The 19,394-nt window shown below is 40.1% G+C and overlaps 1 protein-coding gene across 2 annotated transcripts in view; it reads left to right on the top strand.

The window, feature by feature from the left end:
* The window catches only part of LOC126198474 (UHRF1-binding protein 1-like), a 458,855-nt gene that overhangs the window by 374,782 nt on the left and 64,679 nt on the right, over window positions 1-19,394 (top strand). For both annotated transcript variants that reach the window (XM_049934830.1, XM_049934829.1), the window contains one exon: window positions 19,003-19,248. In XM_049934830.1, coding sequence (XP_049790787.1) covers window positions 19,003-19,248 — 246 coding nt within the window. The remainder of the gene's footprint in view (window positions 1-19,002; window positions 19,249-19,394) is intronic.

Genomic DNA, 19,394 nt, shown 5'->3' with positions numbered 1-19,394 from the left:
GATATCCTCTGACACCTAGAAGGCATGTGTTCGTGCAGCAACATGAGGTCGTACATTGTCTTCCTGAAAAATTGTACCTGGCTAGTTGTACAGAATTGGCATGCCAAAAGGTAACAGGATGATGTCATTCATGTAGGTCACATTGGTCACAGTGCCATGAACACACACCAACTGTGATTAGTGGTTGTACCCAATTGTACCCCGCACCACACGGCCTTGAGTTGGCACTGTATGTCTCATGTGAATGCAGTCACTGTGACACCACTCTCCCTGTCTGCACAGAACCAAAATGTGGCCATCATTTTCAAACAAGCAGAACCAGGATTCATCCAAAAACACTATCTAATGCCATTCCTGTACCCAGTGATGTCATTCCATACACCATCATTTCCATGTATAATGTTTCTGTACATTCGTCAAAGGTCAGTGGAGAAGTGGACGACGTGCGTGTATCCCATGTCGTAATAAATGGTGGCAAACTGTCAACCCTCATAGTGTACAATGTGTTATACTGTTTCACTAGAGACGAAGAGAATGCAGATCTGTCCTGCAATACCATTCGGGGATGTATCAATTTCTCGTGGGGTTAGCCTTGGTGGTGTGACTTGTCACATCTCGTTGTGTTATACGGCCTTCTGTGAACCATTCGACACACACCCGTTGCGCTACTGAAACATTCCCTTACGAGCAGCAATTTTCTGGATGGATGCATCACAGTCTCTCATGCCAATTATGTGCCCTGTTTCAAACTCACTGATTTGGTGGTACAGTTCGCAGATATATTTGCGAAGTATCCAGCCCATCTGCTCTAGTCACACTGATCCATTACCTTTGGTTTATAGCAACAATGAAAGCCACAGGCACATTTTGCCGGTAGGTGGTGTTGTGCCGCAATATCGATGTTGACCTTGAACCTGCAGGCTGACATGGTTCAAATGACAATCATTTCTGTACATGCCCTGTCAATATGAACATCCTATCTCTAGTCATTGAAGGTGTTCTGTTTTTTTCTGAACATGGGTGTACTACACTGAAGAGCCAAAGAAACTGCGTAATATCATGTAGGGCCCCTGCGAGCACCCAGAAGTGCTGCAACACGACGTGGCATGGACTCGACTAATGTCTGAAGCAGTGCTGAAGGGAAGTGACACCATTAATCGTGCAGGGCTGTCCATAAATGTGTAAGAGTACGAACGGGTGGGTATCTCTGCTGAACAGTATGTTATGAGGCATCCCAGATGTCCTCTGTAATGTTCATGTCTGGGGAGTTTGATGACCAGAAGAAGTGTTCGAACTCAGAAGAGTTTTCCTGGAACCACTCTGTAGCAATTCTGGACATGTGTGGTGTTGAACTGTCCTTCTGGAATTGCCCAAGTCTGTTGGAATGCACAACGAACATGGATACAGGTGGTCAGACAGGATGCTTACGTTCGTGTCACCTGTCAAGAGTCATATCTAGATGCATCAGGGGTCCCATATCACTCCAACTGCACATGCCCCACACCATGAAAGACCCTCCGCCAGTTTGAACAGTCCCCTACTGATATTCAGAGTCCATGGAGTCGTGAGGTTGTCTCCATACCTGTACATGTCCATCTGCTCGATACAATTTGAAATGAGACAGGTCCAACCAGGCAACACGTTTCCAGTCATCAACAATCCAATGTTGGTGTTGACGGGCCTGGGTGAGGTGTAAAGCTTTGTGTCATGCTGTCCTCAATGGTACATGACTAGGCCTTCAGCTCCAAAAGCCCACATCGATGATGTTTCGTTGAATATCTCGTACGCTGACACTTGTTGATGGCCCTGCATTGAAATCTGCACCAGTTTGCAGACGGGTTGCACTTCTGTCACATTGAACAATTCTCTTCATCATTGCTGGTCCCATTCTTGCAGGATCTTTTTCCGGTTGCAACGATGTCGGAGATTTGATGTTTTACCAGATTCCTAATATTCACGGTACACTCATGAAATGGTTCTATGCGAAAATCCCTATTTCTTTGCTGCCTCAGAGATGCTGTGTCCCATTACTCATGTGTCGACTTAACACAACATTCAAATTCACCTTAAATCTTGATAACCTGCCATTTTAGTAGCAGTAACTGATCTAACAACTATGCCAGACACTTGTCGTCTTATATAGGCATTGCCAACCACAGTGCCGTGTTTTGCCTGTTTACATATGCATGCCTGTTTGAATATGCATGCCTATGCCAGTTTCTTTGGTGCTTCAGTGTATTTGTTGAATGTTTCCTGATCACTTTCAAATGGCATGAGAGGAGCCAAGGTCACAAATTTTGTCCAGTACTGTTTAGACTCCTGTGGGAAGAGCTATGGTGCAGGTGGAATGGAGGAACTGAATAAATTCAAGCTACCTCATGTAGTGCTGGTGCCACCCATGTTCTATACCAGAAGTGGCAAATGTTTAAATGATTTGTAAAAGTTCTTTATTGACAAGTTTGTTGTTGTTAATAATAATAATAATAATAATAATAATAATAACCCGTGGAGGCCCGGGAAAAGAATAGGCCTCCGGTATGTTCTGCCACTCGTAAAAGGCGACGAAAAGAACAAACCACTAATAGGGCTAACTCCCCTTTTAGTGTGATTACTTGGTTCAGGACAGAACTAAAGAAGCCTCGGACAAGCGCCGTCATGGTCGGGGACGACGCTTGAACCCTATGCCCGCCCACAATGGTAACGACACTGCTAGCCAACTGGAAAATGATTTAAATCCAAATAGAGGTGTTTTGCAGGATATGCTTCCTGCAACCACCCTAGAAGGAAAACAAAGACAGAGGATGAGATTGTCAGATGAAGTTAATCGACACCTCATGTTCTGTTATTACCAAGCAACAAACCTAGGAACCAACACAACTGGATACAGATCACAAGTATACACAACATTTATTACCAGATACCCAGAATTAAAATTTTTAACAGAACAACGACTAGCTGATCAGATCCGTGTAATGATCAAAAATAACAGGATACCCCAGTCAGAATTAGAAAACATCAAACTACAAGTACAACAAATACTGGAACAAAATAATGTGCAATCAGAAGAAGAAGAGAATACAGTAATGGACTCAAGCATCCCAGAGCAAACAAACAAAGACCAACACGCATCAATTAAACAATCAGAGGAAAACGAAATCTTAAGACAGCCACCAGAACCAGCACAAATAGAACACGAAGTGACACACATGTTAGATATAGAAGAGAAATTTCAGCTGACATATATAGAATACAAAGACACAAATACAGACATTAGACCATTCTTGCATAGACCGCCAAATAACCCACAAGTCGAAACAACAATAAAAACTATCAACACAATCATACACAATAAAATAAATGAAAACACAACTATGGAAGAGTTACAACTACTGGTTTATATAGGAGCACTCACTACACTAAATATACACACTAGGCAGAGATCAGAACCAACTAACACACGGAAGAAACCCACAAAACTAGCATGGCAACACAGGCTACAGATCAGAATAGAAAAACTGAGAAAAGACATCGGACAGCTAACACAATTTATAAGAAATGAAATGTCAGAAAAAAAAACGAAAAAGGTTAGGTAAAATCTCACAACAAGAAGCGATAGAGCAATTAGATGAAAAGAAGCAGAAATTACAAGCATTGGCCAAACGACTTAGAAGATACAAAAAAAAGTGAAAATAGAAGGAAACAAAACCAAACATTCAACACAAACCAAAATAAATTTTACCAGACAATAGATAACACACACATTAAAATAGACAATCCACGAAGCATAGCAGACATAGAACACTTCTGGAGCAACATATGGTCAAACCCGGTACAACACAACAGGCATGCACAGTGGATACAAGCAGAAACAGACACATACAAGATGATACCGCGGATGCCTGAAGTGATAATTTTGCAATATGAAGTCACCCAAGCAATTAATTCTACTCACAATTGGAAAGCCCCTGGAAAAGATAAAATACCAAATTTCTGGCTAAAGAAGTTCACCTCAACACATTCACATCTACGTGGAATGTTTCCCTCTATTATATTCATAAATTATTTAAGAGTTACATTGCAGACCCATACACATTCCCTGATACACTTACACACGGAATAACTTATCTGAAACCTGAAGATCAAGCAGACACAGCAAACCCAGCTAAATATCGTCCCATAACATGCCTACCAACAATATACAAAATATTAACTTCAGTCATTACACAGAAATTAATAACACATACAACACAGAACAAAATTATAAATGAAGAACAAAAAGGCTGTTGCAAAGGAGCACGAGGATGTAAAGAGCAACTGATAATAGATGCAGAGGTGACATCAAGCTAAAACTAAACAAAGGTTGCTACACTACGCATACATTGATTACCAAAAAGCTTTTGATAGTGTACCCCACTCATGGTTACTACAAATATTGGAAATATACAAAGTAGATCCTAAATTGATACAGTTCCTAAACATAGTAATGAAAAATTGGAAAACCACACTTAATATCCAAACAAATTCAAATAATTTCACATCACAGCCAATACAGATTAAGCGTGGAATATACCAAGGAGACTCATTAAGTCCTTTCTGGTTCTGCCTTGCTCTGAACCCACTATCCAACATGCTAAATAATATAAATTATGGATACAATATTACTGGAACATACCAACAGAAAATCACACATTTGCTATACATGGATGATCTAAAACTACTGGCAGCAACAAATCAACAACTCAGCGAATTACTAAAGATAACAGAAGTATTCAGCAATGATATAAATATGGCTTTTGGAACAGACAAATGTAAGAAAAATAGCATAGTCAAGGGAAAACACACTAAACAAGAAGATTACATATTGGATAACCACAGCGACTGCATAGAAGCGATGGAAAAAATAGATGCCTATAAATATCTGGGATACAGACAAAAAATAGGAATAGATAATACAAATATTAAAGAATAACGAAAAGAAAAATATAGACAAACAAAAATACTGAAAACAGAATTGACAGCAAGAAACAAGACAAAAGCTATAAATACTTATGCTATACCAATATTGACCTACTCATTTGGAGTAGTGAAATGGAGTAACACAGACCTAGAAGCACTCAATACACTTACACGATCACAATGCCACAAATATAGAATACATCACATACATTCAGCAACAGAAAGATTCACATTAAGTAGAAAGGAAGGAGGAAGGGGATTTATTGACATAAATGACCTACATTATGGACAGGTAGACAATTTAAGAAAATTCTTTCTAGAACGAGCAGAAACTAGCAAAATACACAAAGCAATCACTCATATAAATACATCGGTTACACCACTGCAATTTCATAACCACTTCTACAACCCTCTAGATCACATAACATCAACAGATACGAAGAAAGTAAATTGGAAAAAGAAAACACTACATGGCAAGCACCCGTATCATCTAACACAGCCATACATTGATCAAGACGCATCCAACACATGGCTAAGAAAAGGCAATATATACAGTGAGATGGAAGGATTCATGATTGCAATACAGGATCAAACAATAAACACCAAATATTACAGCAAGCATATTATTAAAGATCCCAATACCACAACAGATAAATGCAGACTTTGCAAACAACAAATAGAAACAGTAGATCACATCACAAGCAGATGTACAATAATAGCAAATACAGAATACCCCAGAAGATATGACAATGTAGCAAAAATAATACATCATCAGCTTGCCTTACAACATAAACTTATAAAACAACACGTTCCCACATACAAGTATGCACCAAAAAATATACTGGAGAATGATGAATACAAATTATACTGGAACAGAACCATTATAACAGATAAAACAAGACCACATAACAAACCTGACATCATACTCACCAATAAATAGAAGAAATTAACACAACTAATCGAAATATCCATACCCAATACAACAAATATACAAAAGAAAACAGGAGAAAAAATTGAAAAATACATCTAACTGGCTGAGGAAGTCAAGGACATGTGGCATCAGGATAAAGTTGACATTATACCAATTATACTATCAACTACAGGAGTCATACCACACAATATCCACCAGTACATCAATGCAATACAGCTACATCCAAACTTATATATACAACTACAGAAATCCGTAATTATTGATACATGTTCAATCACCCAAAAGTCCCTAAATGCAATATAACATATACCGTACAGTTAAAAGGAAGTCACGCTTGATCAAGGTCTGCGTCACTTTCCATTTTTGACCAGACATAACGTCTGAGAAAAGAAAGAAATAATAATAATAATAATAATACTTGGTTTATATAAAGCCCCATGCTAATGTGTGTCCTGTAAAATGTTAGCAGGTGACCCTATCTTATATGGCTACTCACTGGCTGTTATTGTCTATCATTTATTTGGTGACTGATTTGCTGCACTGTGGCCTGCCTGTCTACCAATACAATCCTGTATAGTTAACAATACCTGCTGCTTGAAAGCATGTTATTGCCCACAACAATTGACTGTTGTGTTGGCAGTTTTTTTCCAAAACTAATGCTCACAGTATACACTTGAGACTACAACAAGTGAAAACCCGACTTCCTGTGTAATCATGAAGATTCAATCAAAGCTAGTGATATCGTTCACCTTGCCCATTATATATGCTGACTATGAGGTCTGATGACATTTCATCAATGAGACAGTTTGAATTATTACATTCACCGTTTTTACAGGAGTGCTATCCCTCTGACACAGAAAGCTGTATTTATTGATTCAGGGAGGGGGAAGGGGGAGGGGGGGGGGGAATGTATGTTGGAGGGTGAGTGTGTAATTATCAACATTTACTGCATGAGTAAACTAAAATTTTTTGTCCATTAGAGTCTTCAGCTATATGCTGCTGTGCTCATCCTGTCTGTTTTCTAATGTGATCTGCCCCATCTTCCATAAATACACTATCTTAGTCTTTTCTTATCTCTCATAATCATTCATTTGCCTATCCACATGCTTCAGCCCTTTTATTTTCATTTTGACTGTGCCTTCCACTTCAATCTGTTTCTTAAACGTTTGATTGTTTTCCTGTCACTACTAGTAATTCCCAACATGCACTTCTCCATTGCTTGCTCCCTCCCACTCCATTCCCCAGTCTCTGTCCACCTTGTATGTCACCCACACACCAATGGAAACCAGGAAACCAGGTAGCTCTTACCCCCAGTGTTTCTTTCAAGACAGTAAGTGTAGCGTGTATACCAAGTTTTGTTGAAATCAAGTCACACGTTTAAGAAGAGGTGGGTGTGTGGGGAGAGGAGGGGGGCGGGGGCATGTGACCTCACACTTCTATAATTTTATGAACAAAACACATTCTAGGTCACATATTTTTATTGTGACAACTGGTTTAGGCTGTGTTAGGCCATCTTCTCATACAAAATATGGAGGAGGAGTAGACTAGTGTTTAAGGTCCTGTCGACAACGAGGTCATTAGAGACAGAGCACAAGCTCAGATTAGGGAAGGATGGGGAAGGAAATCGGCTGTGCCCTTTCACAGGAACTATCCTGGCATTTGCGTGAAGTGGTTTAGGGAGATCATGGAAAATCCAAATCAGGATGGCTGGACGCATGTTTGAACCGTAGTCCTCCCGAATGCGAGTCCAGCGTGTTAACCACTGCACCACATCGCTCTGTACAAAATATGGAGAGGATGGTAGTTACGACCATCATGAATTGGTGAATGCTAAGATTTGACAATGTGCACCAGCTAATGCTTGTGATAGCTGTCATCCTCTCCAAATTTTGGAATGGCCTGATTTGGCTGAAACATGTTATTACAATAGAATTCATGATCTAGGCTGTGATTTTCTCATTACAAAAATCATTCAACTTTGCTGTGAACTTTTCTTTCTTTTTACTCAGAGTTTTCTTATTCTTTTCAAGTGAGCCTGTTTGCTCTCCTTTGCTTGAAAGGCACCTTGTCATGCATCTGGTTGTTCATGTAAGTTTATCCCATTGAACACTGTCGATTTTGCAGTATTACTCTTTTTCTTTTCAGGCTTAATACTTCCTTGGGTTTACTGTTCTCTCATTCTTGTAATAGTGTACTAAAATAATTATGTAATTTTTTAACTCTTGTTTATATAATTCAGGAAAACATTTTAAGCTGTGTATAAAATTATTGGTTTGAGAACAGTTCTATTGTGTTGTAACTTAATATTAGGCTAGTTAGAGTTTCCACATTTGTCCTTGATGTGTAGATTTACCTGTTCGTATTTTTCGTGATGATATTCCCAAACTACTTGCTTTGTTTTCTTTTTTCATGTGTACATATTTCATGTAATGTTTTGTGATGCATCCTTAATATCGGCCATCACTTTAGTTTGCTTGTGTGTCTTTTAACAACTTGATTCCAGTACCAATAATGTCCACATCAATTCACAATATGTTTATGCTTCTACAAAAATCTTACAAAAAGGAAGTAGTTCATTTAAACATATGTCTGTAAAACCACTATTTGTTAATTATCAATCAAAGTTTACATTCACTCTGTGTTGAAAAAATATCCAAAAACTGTAGTTCATAGCCAAAAACTAAAATTAATTTCATAAGGTGGTTGAGTGATACCATTGATACAGGTCAGTCTCACAATACTTTCATGGTATCGCGGATGGCGAAGTGTTGATTAAGAGTCACATTTGACTTGCAATTTTTGTGCATTTGCGATGATCTGTTTTGAACATTTTACGTATGCATTGGTGGTGGTGGTGGTGGTGGTGGTGGGGGTGGGGGTGGGGGGGGGTGAATTGCCTGGTAATTGATCGGTTTATTTAGGTTATATACTTAGTACTCTGACAGATATGATTTCAGTCTATGGGCATGCAAATGGCAGTGGAACTAAAACTGCACAGTTGAGAATAAAATAGCATTTTCATATGGGAATTAGACTTAACTATACAATCCCTGTTGAATTTTACACTATTGGTCATTAAAACTGCTACAAGAAGAAGAAATGCAGATGATAAATGGGTATTCATTGGACAAATATATTATACTAGAACTGACATGTGATTACATTTTCACACAATTTGGGTGCATAGATCCTGAGAAATCAGTACCCAGAACAACCACCTCTGGCCTTAATAATGGCCTTGATACGTCTGGGCATTGAGTCAAACAGAGCTTGGATGGCGTGTACAGGTACAGCTGCCCATGGAGCTTCCACGCAATACCACAGTTCATCAAGAGTAGTGACTGGCGTATTGTGACGAGCCAGTTGCTCGGCCCCCATTGACCAGACATTTTCAGTTGGTGAGAGATCTGGAGAATATGCTGGCCAGGGCAGCAGTTGAACATTTTCTGTATCCAGAAAGACCCGTACAGGGCCTGCAACATGCAGTGGTGCATTATCCTGCTGAAATATAGGGTTATGAAGGGTAGAGCCACAGGTCGTAACACATCTGAAATTTAACGTCCACTGTTCAAAGTGCCATCAATGCGAACAAGAGGTGACCAATACGGTGTAACCAATGGCACCCCATACCTTCATGCCAGGTGATACGCCAATATGGCGATGATGAATACATGCTTCCAATGTGCGTTCACCGCTATGTCGCCAAACCCGGATGCGACCATCATGATGCTGTAAACAGAACCTGGATTCATTCGAAAATATGACGTTTTGCCATTAGTGCACCAAGGTTCATAATTTAGTACAACATCGCAGGCAATCCTATCTGTGATGCAGCGTCAAGGGTAACCACAGCCATGGTCTCTGAGCTGATAGTCCATGCTGTTGCGAACGTCGTCGAACTGTTCGTGCAGATGGTTGTTGTCTTGCAAACGTCCCCATCTGTTGACTTAGGGATCGAGATGTGGCTGCACGATCCATTACAACCATGTGGATAAGATGCCTGCTAGTGATATGAGGCCGTTGGGATCCAGCACAGCATTCCGTATTACCCTCCTGAACCCACCGATTCCATATTTTGCTAACAGTCATCAGATCTTGACCAATGCGAGCAGCAATGTCACGATACGATAAATCGCAATCGCCATAGGCTACAATCCGACCTTTATCAAAGTCGGAAACATGATGGTACGCATTTCTTCTCCTTACACGAGGCATCACAACAACGTCGGTCAACTGCTGTTTGTGTATGAGGAATCAGTTGGAAACTTTCCTCATGTTAGCATGTTGTAGGTGGCGCCACCAGCGCCAACCTTGTGTGAATGCTCTGAAAAGCTAATCATTTGCATATAACAGTATTTTCTTCCTGTCGGTTAAATTTAGCATCTGTAGCATGTCCTCTTTGTGGTGTAGCAATTTTAATGGCCAGTAGTGTATTAAGACATTGCTAAGACAGGATCCATAACACAACAAATGGTGTAATGAAGGAAACCAAGATTTAATCAGATGCCTGTCTACAGCAGCATTTACACGGTGTCTGAAACATGTTTTACAACATTATTTGCGGCTATTGCCGGACTATCAGTGTTCACAGCATTTTGTTAATATGAAAGCAGCTATTCTTGACTCTGTTGGTACAGATCAAAGGAAACTTTGTCTCTGGCCTGCTGCTGCTAAACGCCACTATCTGGTGCTGGTGTTTGTTTATGTGTATGACTTACTCCATGCAGCCATGCAGCAGAGTTTAGTAATTACGTTGTTCTGCATTGTGTGGTAAGGTCAAAAGTCTGTTGGTGTTGTGTCAAGACATAGATATTCATTGTGTTGTACTCTACGAGGCAGAGGAGAATGTGGAATGTGTGAGGTGCAAAGTATAAAAATCCCAGGGTAAAACGGCACTCCATATTAATGGATTTCAGTGTACAATAAAACATATAGTTTAGCATTATTTACATGATTGGATCATCTTTGCAAAATCCTTCAACCAACGCTTCAAAAATTGAAGCTAGAGCTGACTTTGAAAGGAATTTCTTGTATTTCTGAAAAATTTGTGCCTTTCTTTGAAACAAATAGCCATGAAAAATTTTGAAATCAAATCTTGTAATCCTAGTGAAGCAGCACCATCTCCTACATTCATCTCATGCAGTATATCAGTCCCGCAATGACTGCTATATTGTTTTTTCAGCCAACACAAAACCTACATTTTTGTCTTCATCTGCTTCTATTGTTGAGTATTAATTATGCAGTGTGGCCTGAGCTCCCCGTTGGTGCACCTCGACAGCGCAGAAAGATACTTATATAGCTTCTTTTCTGTGTTTACTTCGTAGATTCTTACTTACATTGCGGGTGAGTTTCGTATAGGAGGTGGAATTTTGAGTTTTAGTTACTGTACTCGTAAATTCAGGCAGATTGTAGCGCAGTTGTGAGGCATTTGTTTTGTTTTGGTACGTCAGTGGCACTTGTCTGTCTAGTAGGCTCTCAGAGACCAGTGTGGCCTCAGCTCCCAGTTGGTGCACATCGACAGCACAGAAAGATACGTATATAGCTTCTTTTCTGTGTTTACTTAGTAGATTCTTACTTAAATTGCATGCGAGTTTCGTATAGGAGGTGTAATTTTGAGTTTTAGTTACTGTAATCGTAAATTCAGGCAGATTGTAGCGCAGTCGTTAGGCATTTGTACAGGTTAGTTCATACATTCTTTGCGTGTTTCCCTTGCGTTGTCTAGGCACGGACTCGTGTTTCAGTAACTGTTGTTTAATATCGACTAGAATGGACAGGGACTGTGGTTGCTGTGTTCGGATGAGGGCCGAGTTGGCATCACTTCGCTCACAGCTGCAGGCGGCGCTGACTTTGGTCGCGCAGCTTGAGGCTGTTGCCAATGGGCACCACTGTTGGGAGCCGGACTTGGGTATCACGGGGATGTCAACCTCATCGCGTCTGTCCCCAGATCGGTCTGCTGCTGTGGTTGCCCCAGTTGCTGCCCGCAGTGGGGCTGAGCCCTCGCCTGTGGTTGATTGGGAGGTCGTTCCAAGGCATGGCAGGCAGCGAAAGACGTCCCCAGAGGCTGATCAGAAAACCTCCCCGGTGCGTCTGACAAACAGGTTTTAAGTACTGTCTCTGGCTGAGGCAGATGCAGCTGCCTGCCCTGTTTCAGAGGATGATTCTCAGCCTTCAAGGTCCGGGCAATCGCAGAGGGTGGGCTTATTGGTAGTTGGGAGCTCCAATGTTAGGCCCATAATGGGGCCCCTTACGGATATGGCGGCTAAGGAGGGGAAGAAATCCAGTGTGCACTCCGTGTGCATTCCAGGTAGAGTCATTCCTGATGTGGAAAGGGTCCTTCCGGATGCCATGAAGAGCACAGGGGGCAGCCAGCTGCAGGTGGTGGTACATGTCGGCACTAATGACGTGTGTCGCTTTGGATCTGAGGAAATTCTCTCTGGATTCCAGCGGCTATCTGATTTGGTGAAGGCTGCCGGACTTGCTTATGAGATGAAGGCAGAGCTCACCATATGCAGCATCGTTGACAGAACCGACTGCGGACCTTTGGTGCAGAGCCGGGTGGAGGGTCTGAATCAGAGGCTCAGACGGTTTTGCGACCGTGTTGGCTGCAGATTCCTTGACTTGCACCATAGGATGGTGGGGTTTCGGGTTCCACTGAATAGGTCAGGAGTTCACTACACTCAGCTGGCAGCTACACGGGTAGCGGAGGCTGTGTGGCGTGGACTGGGCGGTTTTTTAGGTTAGAAGGCCTCGGGAAAGTACGGGGTGGGCTGCAATCTCAAAGGGTGCATGGCAAACACAGGACGTGCTTGGATCAAGGAACATTCGGAATTGTAGTTGAAAATTGTTGTAGTTGTGCTGGGAAAGTCCCTGAGCTTCATGCGCTAATAGAAAGCACAGAAGCTGAAATCGTTATAGGTACAGAAAGCTGGCTAAAGCCTGAAATAAGTTCTGCAGAAATTTTTACAAAGTCTCAGATGGTGTTCAGGAAAGATAGATTAGGCAGAATTGGTGGTGGTGTGTTTGTGTCTGTCAGTAGTGGTTTATCTTGTAGTGAAGCTGAAGTAGATACTCCTTGCGAATTGGTATGGGTGGAGTTTATACTTAACAGCCAAACTAAGTTAATAATTGGCTCCTTCTACCAACCCCCAGACTCCGATGATATAGTTGCTGAACAGTTCAGAGAAAATTTGAGTCTTGTAACAAATAAATACCCCACTCATATGGTTATAGTTGGTGGGGACTTCCACCTTCCCTCGATATGTTGGCAAAAATACTTGTTCAAAACCGGTGGTAGGCAGAAAACATCTTCCGAGATTATCCTAAATGCTTTCCCCAAAAATTATTTCGAGCAGTTAGTCCATGAACCCACACGAATTGTAAATGGTTGCGAAAACACACTTGACCTCTTAGCCACAAACAATCCGGAGCTAATAGAGAGCATCATGACTGATACAGGGATAAAAGTGATCACGAGGTCGTCATAGCTAGGCTCAATACCGTTTCTTCCAAATCCACCAGAAACAAACGCAAAATAATTTTATTTAAAAAACAGTTAAAGTGTCACTAGAAGCCTTCCTAAGAGACAATGTCCATTCCTTCCGAACTGACTATGCAAATGTAGACGAGATGTGGCTCAAATTCAAAGATATAGTAGCAACAGCAATTGAGAGATTCATACCTCATAAATTGGTAAGAGATGGAACTGATCCCCCATGGTACACAAAACAGGTCCGAACGCTGTTGCAGAGGCAACGGAAAAAGCATGTGAAGTTCAGAAGAATGCGAAATCTGGAAGATTAGCTAAAATTTACAGACGCGTGAAATTTGGCACGGACTTCATTTCCTCGAAATTTGGTAGAAAATCCGAAGAAATTCTGGTCGTATGTAAAGATAAAGTACACAAGCGGCAAGACGCCGTCAATACCTTCATTGCGCAGTGCCGATGGTACTGTTACCGACGACTGTGCCGCTAAAGCGGAGTTATTGAACGTAGTTTTCCGAAATTCCTTCACCAGGGAAGACGAATGGAATATTCCAGAATTTGAAACACGAACAGCTGCTAGCATGAGTTTCTTAGAAGTAGATACCTTAGGGGTTGCGAAGCAACTCAAATCGCTTGATACGGGCAAGTCTTCAGGTCCAGATTGTATACCGATTAGGTTCCTTTCAGATTACGCTGATACAATAGCTCCCTACTTAGCAATCATATACAACCGCTCACTCACCGATAGATCTGTACCTACAGATTGGAAAATTGCGCAGGTTGCACCAGTGTTTAAGAAGGATAGTAGGAGTAATCCATCGAACTACAGACCTATATCATTGACGTCGGTTTGCAGTAGGGTTTTGGAGCATATACTGTATTCAAACATCATGAATCACCTTGTAGGGAACGATCTATTGATACGTAATCAGCATGGTTTCAGAAAACATCGTTCTTGTGAAACGCAGCTAGCTCTTTATTCGCACGAAGTAATGGCCGCTATCGACAGGGGATCTCAAGTTGATTCCGTATTTCTAGATTTCTGGAAAGCTTTTGACACCGTTCCTCACAAGCAACTTCTGATCAAGCTGTGGGCCTATGGGGTATCATCTCAGTTGTGCGACTGGATTCATGATTTCCTGCCAGGAAGGTCGCAGTTCGTAGTAATAGATGGCAAACCATTGAGTAAAACTGAAGTGATACCAGTTGTTCCCCAGGGAAGCATCCTGGGACCTCTGCTGTTCCTGATCTATACAAATGACCTGGGTGACAATCTGAGCAGTTCTCTTAGGTTGTTCACAGATGATGCTGTAATTTACCGTCTAGTAAGGTCATCCGAAGACCAGTATCAGTTGCAAAGCGATTTAGAAAAGATTGCTGTATGGTGTGGCAGGTGGCAGTTGATGCTAAATAACAAAAAGTGTGAGGTGATCCACATGAGTTCCAAAAGAAATCCGTTGGAATTCAATTACCTGATAAATAGTACATTTCTCAAGGCTGTCAATTCAACTAAGTACCTGGGTGTTAAAATTATGAACAACTTCAGTTGGAAAGACCACATAGATAATATTGTGGGGAAGGCGAGCCAAAGGTTGAGTTTCATTGGCAGGACACTTAGAAGATGCAACAAGTCCACTAAAGAGACAGCTTACACTACACTCATTCATCCTCTGTTAGAATATTGCTGCGCGGTGTGGGATCCTTACCAGGTGGGATTGATGGAGGACATCGAAAGGGTGCAAAAAAGGGCAGCTCGTTTTGTATTATCACGTAATGGGGGAGAGAGTGTGGCAGATATGATACGCGAGTTGGGATGGAAGTTATTAAAGCAAAGACGTTTTTTGTCGCGGCGAGTTCTATTTACGAAATTTCAGTCACCAACTTTCTCTTCCAAATGTGAAAATATTTTGTTGAGCCCAGCCTACATAGGTAGGAATGATCATCAAAATAAAATAAGAGAAATCAGAGCTCGAACAGAAAGGTTTAGGTGTTCGTTTTTCCCGTGTGCTGTTCGGGAGTGGAATGGTAAGAGAGATAGTATGATTGTGGTTCGATGAACCCTCTACCAAGCACTTAAATGTGAATTGCAGAGTAATCATGTAGATGTAGATGTAGATGTAGACATATCATTAATCCATTCTCTTCACTGGACACAGTGTTGTGAACGATGCTTATACACATATAGAAATGTTTGTCACTAGTGTTAACGGGGACATGAACAACAAACAGAGCTTCAAGTATGTTTCGGACATGGTTGGAAACATTGTTGCAAAAAGTAACATGTTTCTAAACTTACTGTAAATGCCCATCAAGAGAGACTCAGTTTGCAGACTGTTGAAAGTGGTCCCAAAATCAAGGCACAGCATGTTGCCATAACATATTATGTATCTCATAGGACCAAATGAAGGATGTGTCATAGCCAGTTCATGTATCTGTATCACCTTCAGCGTATGTGGGTCTTACAGGAGCTGGTCACATCTGCCAATGGTTTGTAGCTCACTCTGCCAATCATTTGTTTTTGTCTCTTCAGTTTTGTGTTCAGATGGGGCAATGGCTGGAAATTTGAATAACCATGAACAGCAGTTAATAATTAATGTGAGGGCTGGAATTGAAGGTTCACATATTCTCCTTGTCTCATAAGTGCTGTCTGTAAGGGCTTTTGTCAGAATAGTCTGCCAGATTTGTTACATGATACACTCTTTCAAATAAGAGGAAGCAGTTAGTGTGTCTATGATGAGGATCCAGCACAGTTCAGTTATGTTATTTGAGTTACACTGGATACTTGCATACTTTGGATACTTTGGGAGTGCCAGTTTCATGGCTCGCATATTCCCCTGATGGCAATTATTTCTATGATGAACATCTAAACAGTTAATTTATACAACTGTCATTCCAAATCGAGAGGAACTTCATGGGCACATCATGGAAACTTGCAAAACCATTGACACCATACAGATGTGTCTGAAAGCATGTGACGAACCACGATACACTGAGTACATACACCTGCAAGAGCAAGTGAATGAAATTTTCAATGTTTCTGAGTTTGTGACTTTTAAATTTTGTAATATGATCTTCCATCACTACTTCAAAAACCAGAATTTTTTTTTTTACTGTTATGCCATAAAATAACAAGGACACAAAATGGCCACCAGTACTTCAACTCCAGGAGTGAATGTCTCAGTACTGGTGATAGACAATACAAAAGTATTTTTTAGAAAAGTAAGTTCCTTTCTCAGAGAGGAGAGAGGTATAACATGGGGAAGAATAGAAAGGAAGGACAGACCATCGATACGCCAGGTGACTCTCTCAGCTTGAGGTGAGTGTTGTGCCCCTCCTTCGTTAACTTCACTCTTTCCTTCCCAAGAAAGGAACTAACTTTTCTGAAAGCTAGACTACCTTTTTTTTCTAATTGTGTGTGCATCTAGTGGCAGTACTTAGGATCTCATCTCCTGAAGGGAAGTACTAGCTAATCATTCTGTCTCCTCATAATTTTACAATTTTGTTGAGGGCCTTTTCTCCTTATCAAAGAGCTGGGATGTAACTTATCTTCTGTTTCTGTCAGATACTTGTTGAATAGAATGTACAAATATGTATCTGGTCTTCTACCATCAAATAATAAATTCAAGACTAAGGGAAAAAAAAGGACAAATGGAAATCTATTTCTCCACCCAGTGATTTATACTGAAAATCATCCCATACATTTTAAATTCAGAGTATGACCATTGTAGGCCAACATGAGGTTATTATAGTCTTACTAGCTGACATTCCCGACACTGCTTGAGTATTCATTTTTGTAGTGAAGTTTCAAAATGATTTCATTTCTATATATTTGTAAAAACAGATTTGAAATTATGAAATAGTCATACTAAGACATGTGCATACTGTATGAATGTATCAGTATCCAAATTAAGAAACATGATCCTCGACAATTTTTGTACACTGGATGCAACTGCTTCACGTTTCTACAATGTCATTCTGTAAATGTCTCTACAGCTATCATTTTCATCTATAGCTGTTTGCACTTCACAGTTGAAAGCTGTGAAAAACCCTGCCAGTGTTAAGAATTTCCTTAAGTTGCTCAACTGTGGGATTGTCTTAGTAGTAAAGAATAAAGGTGTTAAAACTTTATTCATGATACTGCATTTTTTCACATATCTCAATTTTTATGATTTTGTATCTCTTGGGCTATGTGTCATGCAATGATATATGTGTGCAGGTATATTTAGCATCATTTGTGGACACTGTCAGTGAAGTATGCTGCAAATGGAGTTAGTAGAAAAGAAGTAATAAATTTAAAGGTTATGCATGATGCAGCAATTTTCCATGCATCTCAGTGTTTCTTACATCATATCTCCTAATACATGTGTCTCACACAAATATGTATTTTTGTAGGTACATTCAGCAGCATGTGTGGGTAGTGTCTACAAAATGTGTTGTGAGTAGAGTTAGAAAAGGAGTATTAAATTTAAACGTCATGCACAATGTGGCAGTTTTTCACACGTCTTAATCATTATGACATCATACCTCTTGAACTGTGTGTGATACCAAGATATACTTTTATAGGTGCATGTAGCAGCATATGTAGATACTGCCTGTGAAATTTATTTTCAAATACATTTGGTAGCACAGAAATAATACATTTAAAGGTCATGCATGATGTGACATCTCATTGTTTATGATGTCTTATCTCCTAAACTATGATAGCTTGGTGGTTCTTAACCCTTGAAATCTGTCCAGTGACTTAGGAGGATATGTGGAGCATATGTACATACATGCATCCATTTTTATAATATGTATGGATGAATTTTGTATATTCTTGTGCTTGAACCTAACACATTCTGTGGCGTGTTTTTCATGAACAATGTACAGGCATAGCCTAGTGGGCCAAGGCATTTACATTTCTTAAGGCAGAAATTTATTTCTGGTACACTGTCTTAATTCATTATGTTCTAAATAATTTTTCTAGAAAATATATGTTATCGGTATTCATAAATGCTAGAAAATATATGTTACTGGTATTCATAAATACCAGCAAATAGGAGTGTTGACAAGGGTTACAAGACTGACTCTTTTGCAATGAAATCTGGCTTAGGATTACAGCAAGAAGAAAATTATGTTCATTTGAATTTTTTTATAAACAAATTTTGTTGTTTTCACTATTATCAACACAATTGCACATTTGTAAAGCTTCCAGATGAATTTGCATATGTCTGTGTTGTATTACAAATCCGTTGTTTGTGTTTTGGTTCCATATAACTTGATGTTCTTAATGTAATTAATGTGTTGTTTAATGAGAAAAGATATATTAGATTCCTTCCTCAGGCATTATCATATATGAATATATCATACGGCAGTTATTTCACTGTCAAAAACACATCAAACCTCCAAAGCATTAAACATTTAATTTCACTTACATTCTTCCTATCTGAATCCACAGTTAAATGACAGTACCTCTTTTTTTAGAGAAACAAATGCCTCTGATATCTTTCATAAAAGAGCTGCTGTGCATTGTTTTACAATATGCAGGCCCAGGAGTAGAAAAAAATGCCCTGGCATTCTCAGACAGATTAAGTTATTCTTCTGCTTGGACAGAGTGTATTCTCATGTTAGTTCCCATCAACTTTATCTGCAGAGTAAGTTCGGATGTCGTTCAAGAGCTTGGGCAGAAGTACCAGCGAGTGATGAGACAATGCCGAAGGTAGCAGTGCGATTCGAGCACACTGTTGAGCCAAGGAGAGACCTCCATCCGCGCTCCTGGGGAAAGAACAAGCTACAAGGTGAAGTGCACGACCTGGAAATGGAACTGAACATGAGTTCACTGATTGGGCTTGCTGATTTTATTGAAGATGAAATTATACCAGAAGCTGTTCCCATGGAGGTTTGTAAAGTGTATACTTGTTTGTAATTTTATTATTTACATTTATTATTCAGCTGATTGTAAGAAACAAAATCACTAACTAATATTCTGGCTTTGTTGATTTTTAAATGTAGCTGTGACTTTAAAAATTTATGTAGTTGTTGTAA

Source organism: Schistocerca nitens, chromosome 8 (assembly GCF_023898315.1).
Source record: "Schistocerca nitens isolate TAMUIC-IGC-003100 chromosome 8, iqSchNite1.1, whole genome shotgun sequence".
In the NCBI taxonomy this organism is placed as follows: Eukaryota; Metazoa; Arthropoda; class Insecta; order Orthoptera; family Acrididae; genus Schistocerca; species Schistocerca nitens.
Note: the sequence above shows the minus strand (reverse complement) of the source record. Positions and strands in the feature narration are given on the sequence as shown.